Below are 20,409 nucleotides of genomic sequence, written 5' to 3'. Positions count from 1 at the left end.
ATGACAGGGTGATTAAACTGGTTTCTCTGCTGCTACAGTGGAAAAAGTTAAGCGTATGGGAACCTCAATTATGTGTGTGTTTGAGATGACAAAAAGGAAAATGGTGTCTGTGCTTGTGTGTTATTCTTAAAGAAATAACAGATGAGAGAAAGTAAAGCCTAGTAAAGCTCTGAGTGAAACTGTGTTTGTGTGCATAATCCACATGCCGCACTCCTCATATAATATTATAATGTGTAATGAGATATGTGCTAAATCTGGCATCAACATATGGTTCCTGTGTTAATGAACTGTGCCGTTCAAACTTACAGAGTATCGTAAAGTTACATAAGAGAGCAGGACTCAGCTCTGTGGAGAGAAGAAACAGGCCTGGCCATTGAGTCACAACCAAGCAATTTCTCCCCCTGGTGGAAGTTTTAGAACAAAATAATGGACTACACATTAACCATGTCTTAAAGGTCTGGTTTCTAAGAATATAACTGCTGATAACTATTTAGATTAAGATGAAAATCTGTCTTACATCAGCCCTCCACTTCTGGGCTTTGATCTTCTTGCTTTTCAAAGACACAAAATGTGACAGCTCTATCCCTGTCCTAACATCAGCGTCTATCAACTTCTAAAACTTTTTCAGTGTTAATTTGCTGCTCATTAAAAACTGACTTTTCTTAAACTTCCACAAGATGGAGCCAAACACCGCAGTTTACAAAAAGTATAGTCCTCAGGGCAGGATTTAATCCAATGCTTACTGTGGGGGTACTGAGCTGTGAAGTCAACACTGGCAATGCAGACATATGAAAACCCAACAGAGAGCCAGACCTGCTGCTCACCACAGCTCATCTCACCTTTTTCAATGAGTCTGGTGTCTGATGTGGGAGTTCAGACCAATTATGCGCCACTGAAAGACAACAGCCACACTGGCTGATTTAGTACTCATTCGACCAGAGAGACTTATCAGAGAAATGACCTGAGTTGTTTGGAGTGAAATATGCATCTAATCTACATTATCATGTCCATATCCCATGATTTAATGAGAATACTGACCACTACATCACTGTGAAATATTTTGTTGCTTTAATCTTTCTTCCTTCACTCGCTTGCCATCCCTGATCTTTAATTAAACTCTTATCAACAGACTGTGAGTAGGTGGTGGAGCTACTAAGGGATACTAATTTCTCCTCTTCCACCCTTTTTTTCTCTGCCCCTTTCCAATTCATTTCCTCTTACTAAACCTCTCTGACTCCCTTTCCCTTCTGCCTCTCCCTTCCTATTTTCTCCATCTTTCTCCCTCTCTCTCCTGTCTCTCTCAAGACTGAGACAGCAGGGTGCAGCCGCTTTGAACCTGGTTTTATTCGGAGCACGCTCTTGTCTCCCATCACCCATGGTCTCCTGATTAGACTGCCCCCCCCAACCCTTAGCAGTCACTGGGGCTCGCAGCAGCTGACTGACAGGGAAGGAAAAAGCTTTTCCCAGGTAGAGTAGCACCACTGCCTGAAGACTTGTAAGCCTAAATATCCTGCTCGTCTGGGAGATGGGGATTACCCTTTGGCCAGCTGCTCAATCCTTCGTTTCCCATATGGGACGATTGGATTTGAAAGGCACAAATATGGAAGCTTGTGCCACATAAGCTGCTGTGGGGAGAGATGTATAATGTACGTCAGGATTTTAGCCCTCAGTACTTAATACCCAGTTACATGGAAATTTATAGAGTTACACTGGAAAACAAATCATCTCATGTTGGTTGGAGACATATGTTGGCCTGCTGGCAACTGTGCTGCTCAGGCCTTGCAAGAAATGCTGTGCAGCCTCTCAGCTCCCTAGAAGCTATGATTAGCCATGCATTTACCTGCCTCATAAATACAGTACACTGTGTAAGAACAACAGATTCTTGATGGATATACCCTTGTGTGAATACAACTTCATCCATGTGACCCCAGGAAATGTTAGTTAGAACTTCTCACATTTTGCTTCCATATCTTTCTCTTTCCATATACAGTAATCTCCATGCTGACCATCAAACTCCACTCTCTGGTTCTTAACACCTCCCTCTGCAACTGGGTTCAGGACTTTTTCACTTACATGCCCCAGAGCTCTTTCATCTTAGGCTAAGCACAGGAGCCCCATCACTGGTGTGCTGCCACCTCCTTTTTTCCCCCCTTTGCCCACAACCATGTGCTGTGTTCTCCAAGCTCCAAACACCATCATTATTTTTGCAGATGATACTACAGTGCTGATGGGTCAGCCCACAGGGAGGGTGTTGAGCACCCTGCAGAGTGAGGCTCTAATATCAACCTCAACTTCAGTGTGAGCAAAGAGCTCATTGTAGACTTAAGGAAGTCTTCACAGATCTACAGGGACAACATCACAGTGGACCCATAGCATCTCACAAGTAAATATGGTCCCTGCTTAACATCAGCATGTTAGCATTGTCATTGTGAACTTGTTAGCATGCTGACATTAGCTTTTAGCTCAAATTACTGCTGTGCCTAAGTGCAGCCTCACAGAGTTGCTGGCACGACTGTTGAGTCTTGTCGCACTACTGTGAATATTCAGTATTTAGTGTAAACAACATTTTAAGTATCTTGCCTCTTCAAAATAATTTTGTACATAACTTTTACAATTATTTATTTTGTAATTTTTAAAAACTATTTTTAGCAAGTTGTGCTATCTTGGAGTGTTAATATCTCTCCTTGTATGCAAATGTAATGACAGTAACGCTAAAGTGAATTACATTTCATGCTCCCAAGGCCTCTCCTCCCTCTCCATCTGTTCCCAGCTATGCGTCCCACCCTCTCTTGCTACTTCCCTCCTGTTCCCCTTCCCCATCCATCACCTCTTTCCATTCCTCACATACACACATCCTTTTCTCTCCCCATCCCCATGGAAAAGCACTACAAGCTGACAACGAACACAGCCTTCCTTCAGCAGCGGCAGACTAACGCAGATATCTCAGTCTGCAACATTTACAGATAACCTGCATCTCTCTCAGCCCTCCTCCCTCCATCCTTCATTTCTCTCTCCTCTGTTTCCTCTTCCTCTGCTTCCTCCTCGCCATGATGGAATGAGGGTCTTATGAAGATAAATGACGCCTCTCAGCTTCCTTACCCTGCTCCCATCTGCCTCCTTTGCAGTTGTGGTGGGGAATTCCCTTGGAATTCTCCCATTCCTCAGGGTGTCTTGCCTGACAGGTTCACAGCATAATTTTCTGTCCACGAGGAACAGCGGAAAAAGGCCTATGCACGACTGGCTAGAGCAGCTGAAGACATTAGGCTGCCGTGATAGTGATTTAGAAGCTTGAAGCTCATCAGATTTCAATTACGGAGGAAATGAAGTAAAACAAGAAGAGGCTATTTGATAATCAAGGTTACTAAATATTTTTCAGGCACTACACCTCCGATATGATTTGCAGACAGTGCAGCTCAAATAAGATACAACATGTTACTCTTTGGTATTAGATAGAGCAGTTAAAGAACAGTTTGACATTTTGACAAATGCACTTATTTGCTTTCCAGGGGAGTGTTATGTGAGGAAACTGATACTTCTCTGTATGGTTCAATTAACTTTACTGCCAGAAGCTGGTTGGTTTATTTTAGCACAAATGCAAAGCGGGGAAAACAGCTAGCCTAGCTCAGTCTGAAGATAACAGTCTTCTAGCACCTTTAAAGCTGAAATGTAAAACAACACTCTCCAGTCTTTATGCTATGCTATGCTAACCAGCTGCTTGCTATTTAACAATGAGAAAGTGGCATCAATCTTCTCATCTAAAACTCATCCAGAAAATGAATAAGCGTATTCCCACAATATCAAACTATTGCGTTAACATGAAGGAGCTAGTCTGAAGCTGGAAACTGAAGGGCCTCCATCCGCCTAATGGTTTTTCAATAAGATTACACAAGACTATGATGGCGTGCCTACAACCAATAACACAATAAAACATATTTTGATGTAAACCAGTAGTGTAAAACACAGTCCGTTTCTGAATTTTTGGAACTTCCTTGATGTGGAGAAATTATAACCAGATTCAATGTAAGTAATTCATCATAAAGCCAAGCTTTCAGATTCTGGACCTTCATTACGGTAAATCACATTTCTTTTTCCTGCTCCAATCTAAGACCAGAATGGACATGGCTAACTCCACAGAGACCAGCAGGAGCAGTCTGAACCTTAAGCCAGAGGATTCAAGACACAAGGAGTGAACACTAACCACAATCCATCAAACATCTTAATATCCATGCTTATACATCCTAAGAACAACGCAGGAAGATAAAACTAGGGTTGCATATGGTTATCACAAAAAAACAAACAAACTAACAAACAAAAAAAAAAAATTAAAGAACACCAGAAACAGACACAATCAGCTGTATGTGAACACCAGGCCAAAACTAAAATCAACTGGGAAGGGGTCAGGGGTCATCAACTGGGAATCAGCTCAAACAGCAAAAGATGTACTAGAATCACACAGTGAGGTGTTTTCTGATCTAACACCCCCTACTGGCAGGACAGCATTATTTATCTGTACCTTCCAAATCCGTTACAAATTACAGCTGAAGAATAAATCTGTTTTAGGCTTGAACACAATGATCTTTAGGAAAGATCATTGTTTGGGCTAAACTAAGTGCTGCGTTATGGGTAATTTAGCATTGTGGTCAATCGTGGTCATATTGAAAACGGGAAACAAACGCCATTCTCACCAATCCCCTCCTTATGCATACTTTGTTGCTCTTTACGAGCATCACCTGTCTCCACCCGAAATCTTCCATATTCATAAAATGATCTGAGACCATGTACTGTACCTGAATTCAGTTTCAAGGCGAATTTGATTCTTGAACAAAGGGATGAAACAAAAATTGGCATGTTGTTACTTTAATTCCCCTTTCCACCTTTTGAGCAAAAGGGCATGAATAAATCAAAGAATGAGCAAACTCCTTACAAGTCTGTAGTCATGGGGGCTGGTGTGCATGTGAGGGTATGTAAGCGAATTTATGAGATGGAGAAGGAATGTTTAATTTACAATGAAGACAGAGAACAGCCTCAGTCTATTCCACTCCACTCACCCGGGCAACTTGAGCTGCTTATGGAGGCAGCAACCCTGAAGCCCAAAAATGTATCAAGAGTGCAGTGCAGCCTTCTCTTGCTCACCAAAAAAGTGATACACAGTGATGAACCAGCGGTCACTGCAGTGTGATCAGTGAATATTAGAGGTTAACTGGCTTGATGAATAAAAAGCTTTTCTGTGTTGTGGACAGATAAAGATGGGATCGATGCAATGGTGTATTCGTAAGTTCAACGACAAAGCACCCTCTTTCTCCCTCACACAAACACACACACACACACACACACACACAAATCTTTCTTGTCCAGGTGCTGAGCCCAAACTGAATGCTGATTTCTGTTTCCCAAGGAAACAGATGTTGTGTCAGGTGTGTGTCATTCAATTCAAAGTTGTTTGTCTTTAGTTGCTATTTGTGCATGACTTTATTCTTTCCTTTTTTCATTTTTCTCATTTTGTATAATTCTTTGACTTTATTCTGAGTGATATTTTCAACCTATTTCTTTTCCCTTGTGACAAATTTCCAGTGTACACAATGTTAGTTTGCATTGCACTACTCATATTTTATCCTTAATCTGGCTTCGAGATGTGCACTGATCCTGTGGTTGTGGTGGAAGGAACTTTTTTCAGTTTCATAGTGAAATCACATCAATCCAGTGGAACTGTCGTGATTACTGGATCTCCCCCGAGAAAGCAAACTGACCTGACCTTTGAGGGGATGGATTGGAAGCAATTGTAGCTTATTAGCTGTTTTGCACTCTTCTTCAGTCTTTGTTTTGAATTACGTATGTGGACTTACTGTCCCATTAGGGATCAAGCTAAACTAAGCTTGTTAGTCCAGAGAGATTTATTTTTCCTCTTCGTAAACTTTTTGTTGAACAAAATGGCATGCAATGTGGTGAACAAAATGCCAGCAGGTAGTAAACGGAACAGTAGAAAAAGTAGAAAATGGACACGTGTCGGACTGATGCCTGTGCATTAAATGAAGAGCCAATTAGTTAACTAATTAATTAATTAAATATCAGCATCCTATTGAATTGCAAGTCCTTGGGAAGCCGGTTTTTTTTTTCTTATACTCAACCCACATATGAGCACACACACACACACACATACAGGTTTAATTGGATGTTCAGGCCTTGCACAGCTGTTAGTGCAGAAGTGAGAAAAGGAATGAGAGGGGTAGGACTGGGAATTCAGGGTATGCTGACCACTGTGGATAATGGTACCACTCAGTGGGGGCACTGAGATCAATATTTGAAACATGAAAATATGAATTTGAATAGAGTCATTTGATTTCCTTTGATGTGAAGATCTGATGTGTAGAAGTTCAGAAAGTGATGTTGGGCTTGGAACAAAATGTTTGATGACTACTGTTGTTGTGCTTTTTGCAAAAAAAAAAAAAAAAACGTGGGCACGCAATCACTGGGATGATGATGGGCTGAAAAACACATTTCTATGTCTGTAAGTGCAATAGAATTTAACACCATGAAATGGCTAAGAAAAGTGTTTCACGGCATTTATTTTGCACTTGCACAAAGCAAAAAAAGAAGAAGAAAGAACTAATGCTGAACTGTTTGATCCCTATGTCAAGGCCTCTCAGGCCAGGCAGAGTAAGAGGAGAGAAATACATAACGTAGATCTGTAGGAGGTGGACCAAAGGTGAATGCACACAAAAACTGAAGTAATAGCTGAGTGTTGACACAGAGGAAAGGAGCAGAGTGAGAGGGGATTTCCAGCTTCAGAAGCTGCCAGTCAGTTTTCTGTTGGGGCAGATGTTCCATCTGATTCCACATGTCTGAAATCAATGAAGATAGTGCAGCACAGCATTGTCCAACAAATGCAACCTTTAACTCGATTTTCTGTAATTTAGGGGCAGCCATGAACAAGCCACTTATTCAATTCAGTTTTGAATGAAGCAAAAACAAACCTGAGCTCTGAGTGAATGTAGCAATGAATTCTTTAACAGTTAATTCACTCAAACAAAGAAGAACATATTTTCTTACTTACCCCTTGTGGTATGTAGCCACGCAACGGGTTTTGGTTTTACTGTTTTGGCTGAGGTCTTGTGTGGTTTTTTTTTTTTGTTGTTTTTTTTGTTTAACCTTTTCTTTGACATCCACTGAGTTATACACATTCACAGTTAAAACCAGTACAGTACATATACAGTCTGACTGGTTGGCCACCGAGCAGCTTCACTAGAGCAGCTGGGAGTTCAGGGCCTTGCTCAATGGTGTCTCAGCAGTGGTAATGGGCCAACCAGCCTTTTTCAGATTAGATCTTATGCTTTTGAATGAGGCTGTGCTATACAAATAATTCTTGACCTGGAACCTTAAGAGGGAAGGTAAAGCAATGCAACAGTCACAAGACCAATTCTCTGAGCTGTAGGCCACCACTACCTGGCTCCACTCCAATACAATGATGAATTGACTGGTGCATGTGGTGCTTTTTGTTATGTCATTTTGTAGTTCAGCTAGGTATTTCTGAGCTACAAAACAAAACAAACAGTAAACTATAACAACTAGAACAAATGAACTGCTAGGAGAAATAACAGGCTTCTCTCCCTGACTATGCTGTCGGTGATTTCCATAAACAAAGGTGCTGACACCTAACCTCTGGAGGGTCAAACATCTCTGGAGCTACAAACTGAGAGTGGTGGTTGCCATGGATGCTTGTGGCTCCTACACAACTGAAACACATGGTTTAATGGTTCATATTTGTGCGCCCTCATGCAGCCACATTTAATGTTTAAAGCTTACTTACAGTATATACTGGACTTACTAAACAATATAACACAGTAAAATCATTACAAGGACCTGTCAGCATGTGTCTTTGTTCAGAAAAATACACATCAGGCATTGTGGAATGACGGCAGGTTTTCTGATTTCACCGTATAACAATCATCTCCTGATGGATGCTGCTCACCAGGTGTTGAGTGACATTTTAGAAATTATTTTTCTGTATCACAACACAAGGTGTTAAAGGGTAAGCTAACACTGGAGTTGATTTTTCCACCAACAAACAGGAGCAGGAGTGGTTTTGTGCATTACGTGCTCACACAAATTCTGGTGGCCTTGACAGTTTCTGTCAAGTCTATCATTTATTTGATGGAAGAATATGTTCAATTTGATCTCCCACAGAATTCTTTTATCTGTTCTTGAGAAATAACCTAAAAGGTTTACAGTGTTTTGCCAGACATAGTGCTTGGAATTCAGCTCTGTTTAGCCTTACTCAGTTAGGCTGGACGGCCAACTCTTCCATTTCTCACTTCAGGGGCATCTCACAATTGAGGTCACTGTGCTCCTGGGAATACCTAGAGCTTTAGAAATGTTTGTATGCCCTTGAGACTTTACAACTTTTGCTAACTAAGTAGTTTTGTACCTTAAATTAACTACAGAGGTGTAAACAGATTTTTGAAACAGCAGTAGTGTCAGTAGTGACAGAGATCAGATCAGAAAATGCTTGTCTATGTCACTCTGGAGGCCATGAACCAACATCCTCTTTTGTCATGTTCTGAGCTCTGAGGCCTTAGGCACTGACAGCTTGATTAGACCAATCAATATTCACATTTTCACAATTCATACACAGATTATTATCAGTGAAATGTTGCTCTTTTACAAACACTGTAAACACCATAATGCCATTCTTGCACTGTACCTGCATTATTGAAATGTTGTCCTGTATTCAGCTGATTTCTTGGAGTTGATTTCTGGTTTCTGCTCCCATATCTGGAGACAGCTGGACTCCTTGACTCCTGGCAGTCAGCCAGGCCCAAAGTGGCTATGGTTTCCATTGTTGCTGTGCTTGTTTCGATGGACATTATCCTCTTGTAAAGTAATCAAGTCTTAGTAATTGCTTGGATTGTGTGCCACATAAAAACTCCTCCATTTGACTTGAATTACTGTAGTTTGGTGTAGCTTGGTGTGCATTTACGCACTCCAAAAGAAGCTCAAGTGTAAGTCTGGGTTACACAAAGCAAAAGCATCAATAAAAATCACCTGCTGATGTCAATGGAAATGATTAGCACTGATACTATTTAATACAATAGTTTTACTACTAAAAACTACTCTATAACTTAGTCTTTTCTATTAAAGCATATTGCTTGGATGTGCAGAACCTGCTTATGGCCAATTTTTTACAAATAAATATATCCAAAAGTGTATTTTAAAGTAAGGTTCAGCTCAGTCACTCCAACAAATAAAACAAAAACTATTACAAGCACTACATATGGCTAGCCATTTTAAATCAGGCATTTCCATCATTTCTTTTCTATTACTGATATATTTTCAGATAACCAGTGTAAATACAGTTTTTATTATTATGAATAGATACAACACAGCACACTGCAGTTACTGATTTCACTGCAATAAATTTCAGTCACAAAGCTCTAACATTGCATTCAGTGTTCATGAGATGAGTAGAATGAAAAAAGACCTGATATAAAATCAGTCCAACTTAAAGTTAATAAGAGCTAATTATAAAAGTCTCTAAATGTCAAACAAATGAAAATGTGAACATGTTTATATATTTAAGGGGATGCTCAACAATAACTTTTGTTACATGCCAATATCTGGTATTTACCGGCTTATACAAGCTTAACAAGTAATAACATCTGTGAAGGAGTTGAGTACAGCATATGGAAACCAAACTAAGAGATGGTGGTCAAGAGTGAAAATATAACTCTGCAACAGCAAGTTTGCATCATTTACTTCCTCATCTGATGTTTAGGTGACAAAATTGCTTTGGTTAAAATTACTGAAAGATTGTAGTTTTTGTGAAATGTAAATAAACATGCTGTATTTGAAGTCATGTGAACTTTTTTCTGTATTAGACCAGACCACAATCTTTTCCTAACCTTAACTAAGTGCTGCAAGTGCCCAAATATAACTATAATAAATATTTCAGTACATTTTGACATATTTATGACTTGCCAAATACACAAACTCACAACATATCGTCATTACATTTGTAAACGACGTAATCCAGCCACAATTACATGCCCAACAAAACTACATTTGCTGTTGCTGTCCAGGCATTTTAACTGGACAATAACCAAAACATACTGAAAAGGTCAAATGTTGAACAACAATTTTTAGCAAGAGGACATGCTAGCTGTCGCTGTATCGTTATTCCAAAACAACATAACATTCATTTTCCTAAGGGTAATTAGGGCTACAGAAGAAGATCAAAAACCTGATGATGTATGCAAATGTCAAGTACGAGACAAGGTCACACACTTGGCACCTTCAGCAGTCCAGGTACAGTCACTAAATAAGAAAGAGAGAAAGGATAATAGCATCACAGAAAAAAGCATTACATTATTTCTTCCCTTGACATTTCAATTGAATATGTGCTTGTACTAGTTACATTTTGTGATTGTTGGCAATTACTGGCCTCAATATTCTGTATGTAGCAGTTCCTTTCTTGTGATGGAGGACAGTAACAATGATGGATTTCAAGCCATTTTAAGTAAATTACCAGATATCATATTGTGAATCTCTCAGACGCAGATGAAACTGAGTTTGTCCTGGCAGTTCCTGTTCTCCCATGTTTCACTTATGGTTACAGCACCACAGCGTTTTTGTATTGGGCACTGGTGGTCCTGACCTTCTCCTTGGGGCCAGTCCTCATATTCCAGAGAATCATTGTTCACCCACAGCCAGTGGTCACGAAGATAACGCAGGCCAATCCACACTGAATCAGTGATGTGGATTTCTTGGATCACACCCTGGACTTGAAGAAGGTCTGTCTTAGAGAGCAGGCTGGGGAGATTAGTGCTGTTGTTTCTGCAGTGCTCCAAGGCCTCCTCCCATGACTTCTTCTCCTTCTTCAAAGTGATACTGACGCAGTAAAAAGGCAGGGGTAATCTGCCGTCTTTATCATTCCAGTATCCATCATTCAGGAGTTGTACGCTGTCCTCTACCTCTGCATAATTATCTGGTTGTTTGGGACCCCAGTTTTCATATGTGATGCCTCCTCCCGCTGACCACTTCCAGGCAGTATTGTTTTTGGGATCTCGACGGAGACCAATCCATCCCTCAGTAACGTTCCCAGTTCCTGCCGCTTGCATGAGCTCATCTTGATCACTCTGGCTATTTACAGAGGAAAGATCAGTGTAGTGTTGTCTGCAGTATTGCTGAGCATCAAGCCATTTCATAGCAAAATTAATATAATGGTGTTTTCCTACTCTCCCTTCAACCACCATACAAAGAAAAATGAAAAGGATGGCTCTCTCTATGGTCATTGCTCTGTAGCTCAAGCTGCTATTGTTTTCTCTGATTGTCCCTTCTCTGAAATGGAATCACTTAAGTCTCAGGGTTGTGAAGGGTGTGTTTTTGCATGTGCATTTGTTTGTGTAGACAACCAAAATGTTCTGACCTACATGGCAGACTGAGCACCCAAAGAGAAAAACAAATGACTTACACAAAACAATACAAATGACATTGTAGTTTTGTCATTGCAGCTATTTGTTTAACACTACCTTCCTTCCTACCACTTTTACACAAAATATATCACAGCTTTGATTTTAATGAAAGTGCCATACATTTTTTTTTTTCAGAAGATGCACAACTTGCACACAGTTCCACTGTAGAGACTTCTGCACCCACTGCTTTGCTAAAAGCTAAAAGCATTGGATACCACCACCATTTTTTGAAAGAAATGTTTAGCTCTGCGTAATTGAGCAGGTTATCAGGCGTTATTTTATAGAAAAGAACTGCTGGAAACAATGATTATGAAAGCACTGAGAATGAACCTGTGAATGAGACACTTATGGGCTGGAAAATCAAAATAATACCCTGAAACATTCTTGAAATGCTCTGCGGGAGTCAGGGAAACTGCAGAGTCAGGTCATGATTCTCTGTGGGTTCATCACTATGAGCGACTTCTTTGACATGCAAGTAATACTGTGATCCATTGTTGATATACATACATTATTTGGTGAAGCTTTAAAGTGATCCTCCAGTCTAAATCTTAACATTCACCTTAACCTTACTCTTTTGTTTACCTAATAAACAGCTTTGCTGACCAGCTTTGGGTGCTCGCTGACATATATCAGTATGTAATGTAGTGCACATTTATGTAGTGAGGACAGGGTATGAATTACAAAGTTGAGGAAACAAATTATTCCCAAAATAATTTGCCTTATTCCTGCTAGACCAGGGGCCAGGGACAGTCCAGAAGCTTCAGTCAGCACAATCATAGATCAGTGCGTGGGAGTGTGTCACTAGATTAGTGTCTGTGATTTGGCATGTATCGATTTCCACATTCACAAATGCACAAAGGAACAGAAGAACCCACACTGATATCACTTAGGCCATCTCGTAAAATGAACACAAGTGGCTCTGGCCAGTGTACCCGTGAGCTGTTTAATTCAACACTGCCTCTGTTGCAGCTGTCTATTCCTGCTCCACCTGAAGGACAGATAATCCTTTTGGAAATGGAATGCACAAGATCAGATCTTACACAGTTTGCTTTACATAAATGAGTGCATTAAATGTTATTGTTAATACTATGTTTTCTTGAAGAGTTATGTGTGTCTATCCACAGTCCTGCAAACATGCAGGAACAGATGGCTATAAAGGCCCGAGTTTATTTTGCTACCAGTTGGTCTCAGGCACTCATTAGGCCTCAGGGATTTTAAGGACATGACTGTGATTATCCATGACTGTGGACTATTTACCTGCAAGTCCATCCAATAACAGGTACCCTTTGGAGTTTTTGACCACTAGTAGTGCTATGGAGCAGTGCTTGTCTTAGACCTATTCCACTAATGAAAATTGGTGCTGGTAGCGCACTAAGAATTGTAGCAATGTGCCTAAAAACTGAGAGCAAGTAAACACGTACAATGCAAGATATACAATATTAAGAAAACGGGCTTTACAAATCTTCCATGTCGAAGGAAATGCATTCACTGAATTTGAATATGACTTTTGTTTGACTTCAAGAAAACTCCACTAGCAAACTCCACTAGCAAACACTCTGGCATCTGGCATGTCAAATTTACAGTAGAACTAGTTCATCCTTTGACTTTAGCCTCTGTGTTGGAACATTTACAATAATTGTGGCACCATTATTAATACACATTGGTCATAAAGTTATCATTACAACATAATTGCCCTACACTGCCCTGAAAAAAACCTATACACTTAAAAAAAAAAAAAAAACATTATCTCTAAGTTTACCCCATTACTTTGAAGTGTCCACCAACACCACTGCCATAAATATACTGTACAGGAGGAAGAAACCACTGCTTAAGGTCTCACAGTCTTGGTCTATTAATGTGACAAGTAAATCACTGGGGTACTATAGGCACTTAAGAGGCTCATGCTCTGCTCTGGATTTACAAGCGAGCCAGGACCTTGTACAAGAAATTGATGTTCTCCTGCTCTCTGGAAAAATAATTATGAATAATGGCTCATGTTGAGGAATCTCAAAAACAGCAGGTGAAAAAAAACCCAAAAAAAAAAACATGCTCACAGACAACTTTTAATAATGGAGAAAATCTAAGATGAATAATTGCAATCTGACAGATGTGGGAAGTTTCGCTTATGGGAAGGAACACAAAATACATTAAGGTCAATAAAATGTAGCCTGACACCAGTGATGTTAAGACTTATTACCCCTGTGCTGCAGTAATAATTCTGAAATAATTACTGTCAAAGTAATCTATATACAGTACACTGAGTGAATAAGTTACATATGTCCACATATGTGAAGCGTGAAAGGCACTAGGAGCAGTTGCTTTTTGACCAAACAAATTATGGGAAACCATAATCAAACTGTTGCTGTTGACTATGCTTTGCTCTATGTGCAATTGATTTGTGAAAATAGATCCCCAGAGGTCAAATAGGATGAAAGCACATTGTATAAAATAGGTGCTCTGAGCTCATGGATCTGAAGGTTGACTCATAAGCGTATGTATTCCTCTACTCTGCCCTTAGAGCCGCCAAAGTGCTGAGCATCTGTAACAACGACATAATGATACTAATTGGGTTTTCTAGCTGAAATCATAATTGTATTGACCACATTTCTATCTCCTGCTCGGACAGGAGTTGTGTTGCACTTGGGGTGAAAAGGTCAGTTTAAAAAAAGAAGCAAGATGAAATGACTGTGGGATAAATAATCACTCTTTACCTCCTGTTTCTGTTTTTTTTTCTTTGCCTCCACCTAAGAGGGGCACAGCAAAGATAATCAACTGTGAGGCAGGTGAGTGTGCCCATTCATTATGTTTATTTATGAGTGAGTTTATTTATTTTGTTCTCATATGAGTATGAGTATGAGTGTGTGTGTGTGTGTGTGTTTAAGGAGTGAGAGGGTCTCTCTGGCCCCTGGGCCAACTGCATTATTCAGTATAGAGATAAGAGACTCCACACTCTGGACCTTTCTGATACTGCTTAACCTAAGTGTGCTTATACACACATGTACACACACACACTCTACAGTGGCCATCTGATAGCCTACTGAATAACCTTCAAAGGCAAAACATTGCATGAAGGACATGAAGGAATTCAGACTCTGGATGCTTTCCTCTTAAAGCTCATCGCTATTCCCATAGTCAGTAAAGGCAAGCTAAATTTTTACAGGAAACACACTGAAATTAATTCAAGAAAGAGCCACAGTGAAAGTTGACTAATTGTGTTAACAATCTGTCGAGGTGCTACGACATTGCTGGTCACACTAAACATGATAATTCAACTGCTGATTCATCCACCAACAATTCCATAAACTTTTATCAAACAGGCTTGGACAGTTTGTTGACAAGTTTTCAAAAATGGTGTAACTGATCAAATTCACACTGGGTATATATTTTAAACCACATTTAGCATCATTAGCGGAGCTTAGACAACAAGATGAAGAAGACTCCAGATAGCATTTAAATGGATTTATACATTCTTCCAGATAGTGGTGCATTGTCTACTGAAAGAAAACACTGCCCATGGTACCAAGAACATATAAACAACGCAACAAATAACATCTTTGGTTGACCCGAGGCGACAGGGTCAGAGTGTGTGTAATCGCAGGTCCAGTGGAAGGTTAAGTGGCTTTTCTGTCCCAAAGGCTCCTTTAAGGTCAGATAAGCTTCACCTCATTAACAGGCAACTACAAACACACACACACACACACACAGAGGGAGAGAGAGGGAGTGCAGCATGGGGCTAAACCTCTATAAGCTGCCCTGATGAGCATCATTAGGCCCAATCAAAGCAAGTGATTGTGCTCGGTCTGAAGCCACAGAGTAAGACAGAGGGAGACTTTAAAGAATTACTTGTACATTAATAGTATTAATGAGCACAACAAAACAAATACCAAACACCAAATAGAAGACAGTGGAAAACCTCAGATACATGGTGGGCCCGCTGTCTCCCACCTAGCTATGCAGTACGTTAGCTCACTAACAGTTGTGTCTCATCTGATAAACCACAGTATAATCCTGAGATGCACATCTCAAAATGATGAGGTGTTCATAATCTTCTGGATACAGATACAGATCTCATCTTTCTCATGAGAAAAAGTAAATGTGATTAACAGCATTTGAGAAGACAAGCAACTGACAAAGCATGGCATTATATAAGCACATATACATGTCCATAGGGTCATCTGTGTCAGCAGCTTATTATGTCCCATAGCAAATGGCCATAGTTATTATGACAGGAGCAAAGGAGGAAGTTGGGTGATGCAGTATAATCAGTGACAAAGTACTGCATTGACACAGCAAATGACTTTCATGCAGGAGACCGCTGTTCGAATTCTGTTCAAAACTACTAGTCGTCATCGTTGGTTTTAACCATGTCCGTTCTTCAACCTTAACCACATGTTTATTATTGTAACCATGACGATGAAGGTCCTCTAACATTAAGGAAGTAGCCAAGAAGTTTTTGTGCCTAAACCTAACCAAACCATGACCGTTAATAAACTGACCATAAGCTTAACTGTGTGTCTATTATTCTGACCATGGTGCAATGTCAGGAGGCGCTCCTTGTATATGGTCATTCTGGTTGGCATTTCCTCCCCTTAATATTTTTTCCTAGATACAATTAAACTGCACTTTATAAAAATACATAAAAAGCTATTACATAGATTGGAAATAATGACAGAAGCAGAGAAAATACAGTCGTGTTTTGCTACTTATGAACAGCCATTGGAAGGTGACAGCCTTGCCGCACCCTCTGTGAAACACAAACTGTAGGCTCTGCTCACATGCAAATGACTCCATTAACATGTTGAGCCCTGCATTTGCTTACAAGAAACACATGAAAAACTTCTAAATGACACAGAGCATATTAAAGGCAGCAGGCTGAAATCCCTGCCCTCCTTGAGGTAATGTGTTCAGTCACACAGAAATTATTGATGATTACTTGATTAATGTACATGTAAGCCTGGCTCAGGATTGAAATATATATATATATATATATATATATATATATATTATATATATATATATATATATATATATATATATATATATGTACATACATTATACATGCATCTAATACCGGGCTCATCGTAGTACTTCCCCCTGGCTCATTTGTAATGATTAATCACTCTTTGAGGGGTTGTGGGTAATTACCTTTGAAAATATTCATTTGCAAGGTCACAGGGTGTTCCCTATATACTAAGAACATTAACCATTAAGGCTAATATATACAGTTCTTGACCCAATGAGAAAAGATCATATATGTAATAAGCTACATAAGGTTTTATGGTGTGAGGAAATCAGTTGGGAAATGTAGCAGCTGAACACAAAAATGTCTTGAGACGGGAAAACTGGGGGGGAAAAAAAATCTTTGAACTAAAGTGACATGACGAGATTAAGTATGAGAGAAGATGTGAGTGATCTAAAAAAACATTTTTCATTGTCACATGCTGTCACTTTTTCCCTTTTCATCTTTCAGTAATCATCCTGTGCTTCAGCTTTTCTACACTGTGTAGTAGCATCAGAGGAAAATTCAAGCTGCATTTGCACCAAACTAAAGTAAAACATTGGCTCACGGTATCTGGAAACTTTTGTGTGAGCGGAAACAAAATAAAATAAAATAAAAAAAAAAACATCCTGCGGGAGGCTGTGACATGATCTTTTTATTGAGGGCACTGTGAAAATGGATGGAAATAGAATGGGAGATGTTCCCTCTACATACATATAATCTATGGTTCACAGCCATCTCTCACCTACACATACACACACACGTATGACACACTGTGTCCCTAGCTAGTCGCAAAAACCCCTGCTGAATTTGAAGGATGACTGCAGCTTCCCCTAAGAAAGCTGTAGCTTTGTTGCTTTTCACCACCTGCTCCTCCACAGTCCCGTGGAGCCTTGGCAGAGACAGATCGACCGTCCAGATGTATCATCATCTGGGTTATATCCAGTACCTGCAGGCAGGCCAAATAAATTGTTTGTGTTTCATAACTTGTATGTTATTTGAGGCTTAATTCATGGATTGTACCCTGTATTGTATCCTCACCCTATGGCCAAATTAAAGCTCTTTAACACTGAAGTTAAAGAAGACACCACTGAAGACACTGCTGGTTCTGAGGACAGCGATAGCTGCAGCAGCTGTGCTCATGGTGACAGCTAAGGATGCAAACCATGCAACTGACTTAGACAAATAGGTCTCCATATCCCTGACAATCACTAGACTGCATGAAAATCAGAAAATGCAAAAAAGTAACTCCAAGATTTGCAACCATTCAGACTTGAGGTGAGTAACACCTCCTCTGCCTCTGTCTGTGCCCTTTGTTAACTCTGTCCTCTGTTTTATTAGCCCCTGAAACCCCTCAAGAGTGAACGTGAGTATAACAAATTGCCCATAAACACAACAGACTCCATCTGATTAAACTCCTTCCTCTTCCATTTATTCATCTTTCAGGCCAAGGTATGCTTAAGACCTAACTAGTTCATATGACATGTTGTTCGCCCATGTCTGAACGCAAAGTGTTTACACTGTAGCTGTTCCAAATGACCAGCGGTGAGGTGAAAAGTCTGTCATCATAGAGAGGGGACGAGATACTGTAATCCTTCAAATGGAGTCAGTGACGTATACTTTACCTCCTCAGTGGCACTCAGTGTGTTTTCACACAGAAAAACTGGCATAAGTTTCTATGTGAGGAATAACTTTAGTCTCATTGGCCAATTGCTCCAAAAAGTAGAATTGTCGGTTTTGGGAAGTCACAGAAATGGCCCCCCCCTGAGTCCTGTCACTGGGCGAGAGGCGGGGGTACACCCTGTACAGATCGCCACTCCATCGCAGGGCCAACACATATAGACAAACAACCATTCACACTCACATTCACACCTACGGGCAATTTAGAGTCACAAAGATTATCAGGGAAATCTGGAGTTATAAATTGACTGTTATTTTTTATGATTTCGAAGTGGATTTACAGATGTTTATTAATGACAGACATATTATATAATTATAATAACTTTAGGAAGTGTAAGTAAAACTGAATCTAAAAGTATGTGTATCACGTCTGTGAGTTCAGATTGGAATGAGTTATAACTCCAAGAAGAAGCACAATTTTGACACAAAAATGTAGCAGCCAGGTTCCAAGTACCATAATTGCCTCTATGAGCTGTATGTCACAGCCACTGCTGCAGCTCCAACTGCTGACTGTGTTGATATGTGGGCCAAATCAGCTGCCAAACTACAATAATTCATTTCCTGTTGTTCTCAGAACACTGACAGGCACCTTTCCCTTTCACCTCACAGATTCTTTGCTTCAGTTACAAAACCTTTGATCTAGACTACAGTAACAGACTGAAAGACACACCAATTGTTCCATTTACAGGTCAACACACAACTGTTACAAACATCTGTCAGCAAGGTTTCTTGATTTCCCTGTTTTATTTTTGTTGGTATTTACTGACACACACACATGTAGTATATAGACAGATGTGGCCTCTCCTTTATCCACTCTGCTTCTCTCCCTTTTGTGCTTCCCTACCCTCTATTCTGTCCTGCTCTGATAGCCCTGCTTCTGTTAATCACTTCATAGCGCAGCCTCACACACATATACAGAGAAAGCCAGAGACACACACAAGGGGCCTAGGAAGGCGAGTAATGAAGCTGGCTAAATGTTTTCAGCCGGGCTCTCCATCATGTCTCACCAAGGCGACCTTGGCTGGAGCGGACGGGTCAGCCTCCTGGAGACTGACTCAGACTGAACAGAAGGGGGGTTGGAGAGAGGGATGTGTGTCTACGTGTACATTTGCTGTGTCTGGACACGAAAAGAAGTATGTAGAGCGCAAGGAAGTGAGGAAAGGAACAGATGACGTGCGTGCATTTGTGAAAGGAAGTGATAAAGAGTTCCTGGCCCTGTTTGTGTGTCTAAATGATTGTGTGTGTATTTTAAAGATGAAAATAGAGAGAACGGAGGGAGGGACAACAATGGGGTGAGATAACCTATAAACAAAAGTCTAATGAAAAAGCTCAGAGAGGGAGAATAAAAGGGTAAATAAAAAGGAAGTTAGACAAATTGAAAAAGTGTCGGATGATGGAAAACAGAAAACAATAAGATGACAAGATCAGGAGAGGAGATAGAAAGCCTTGGGATGTGTTTGCAGTGTGTTTCTGAGAAAGAGGGCTGACAATGAAGGATCCATAAGGAATTCAAATGACTCCTTGCTGCCCCAACTTTTCATAAACATGCTCTTGACTTTGCTGCTGATGGTCCAGCTATTTCTAGCAGGAGGTCCACGGTGAGACACTGAACAGTTACTGTATACCCCCTACAACCTTTAAGCAGAACCTTAATATTCAAACTCTGAAGGTCTTTTGCACCGGGGGATACAGTGTATTTGTGTTTTGCTGATGTTTGTGAATGTTGCACCTGTATTAGTATGTATCCCTCTTTCATCTCTACCTCATATATAGTGAGCACAAAAGCTTTTTTAGCAGGTGCGTTTTACATTCAGTGCACACATGCACACAAACACCTCTTATTTGAGTTTTATAGGTTATATTTATTGTGTTGTTTGTTTGAGTTGTTTTAATGGGGCACAAGACTCATGTCTTTGACATCTCCAGCGCAATGTCTGCACTCATATTTATGACTGCTTTAGCCCTAATGTGAAGAAATAAACTTCCTTCGCCTCCAGCATCTACCTATAAAAACACACCAAAAACATAAATTCAGCAATATAACTAACTAATGATAAAATAATATGTGTATATTTTCAGCTCCGAGCTTGTCGACTATTACTTTAAATGTTGCTTCAGAGTTTGTACAATTAGCTCCTGCCAGAATGAATCACTGAAACTATTTCAAATGCTGCCAAAGTGGATGTCCTACTTCTTCAATGCTTGGTACGTTTTTGTTCTGCCCCCAAATACTAATGTAATACAATATAGCTGTCTGGTTTTATC

General features: G+C 40.1%; 1 protein-coding gene across 1 annotated transcript; it reads right to left on the bottom strand.

Moving 5' to 3' along the window:
- Positions 1-10,291: 10,291 nt before the first annotated feature.
- On the bottom strand, positions 10,292-11,307 carry LOC108875816 (C-type mannose receptor 2-like). Its single transcript, XM_018664954.2, has one exon. It carries the CDS (start codon positions 11,283-11,285, stop codon positions 10,542-10,544), a length of 744 nt encoding a protein of 247 aa, XP_018520470.2. The 5' UTR covers positions 11,286-11,307; the 3' UTR covers positions 10,292-10,541.
- Between the last annotated feature and the right edge of the window lie 9,102 nt (positions 11,308-20,409).

The sequence above is a fragment of the Lates calcarifer genome, linkage group LG5 (assembly GCF_001640805.2).
Source record: "Lates calcarifer isolate ASB-BC8 linkage group LG5, TLL_Latcal_v3, whole genome shotgun sequence".
NCBI classification, from domain to species: domain Eukaryota; kingdom Metazoa; phylum Chordata; class Actinopteri; family Centropomidae; genus Lates; species Lates calcarifer.
Note: the sequence above shows the minus strand (reverse complement) of the source record. Positions and strands in the feature narration are given on the sequence as shown.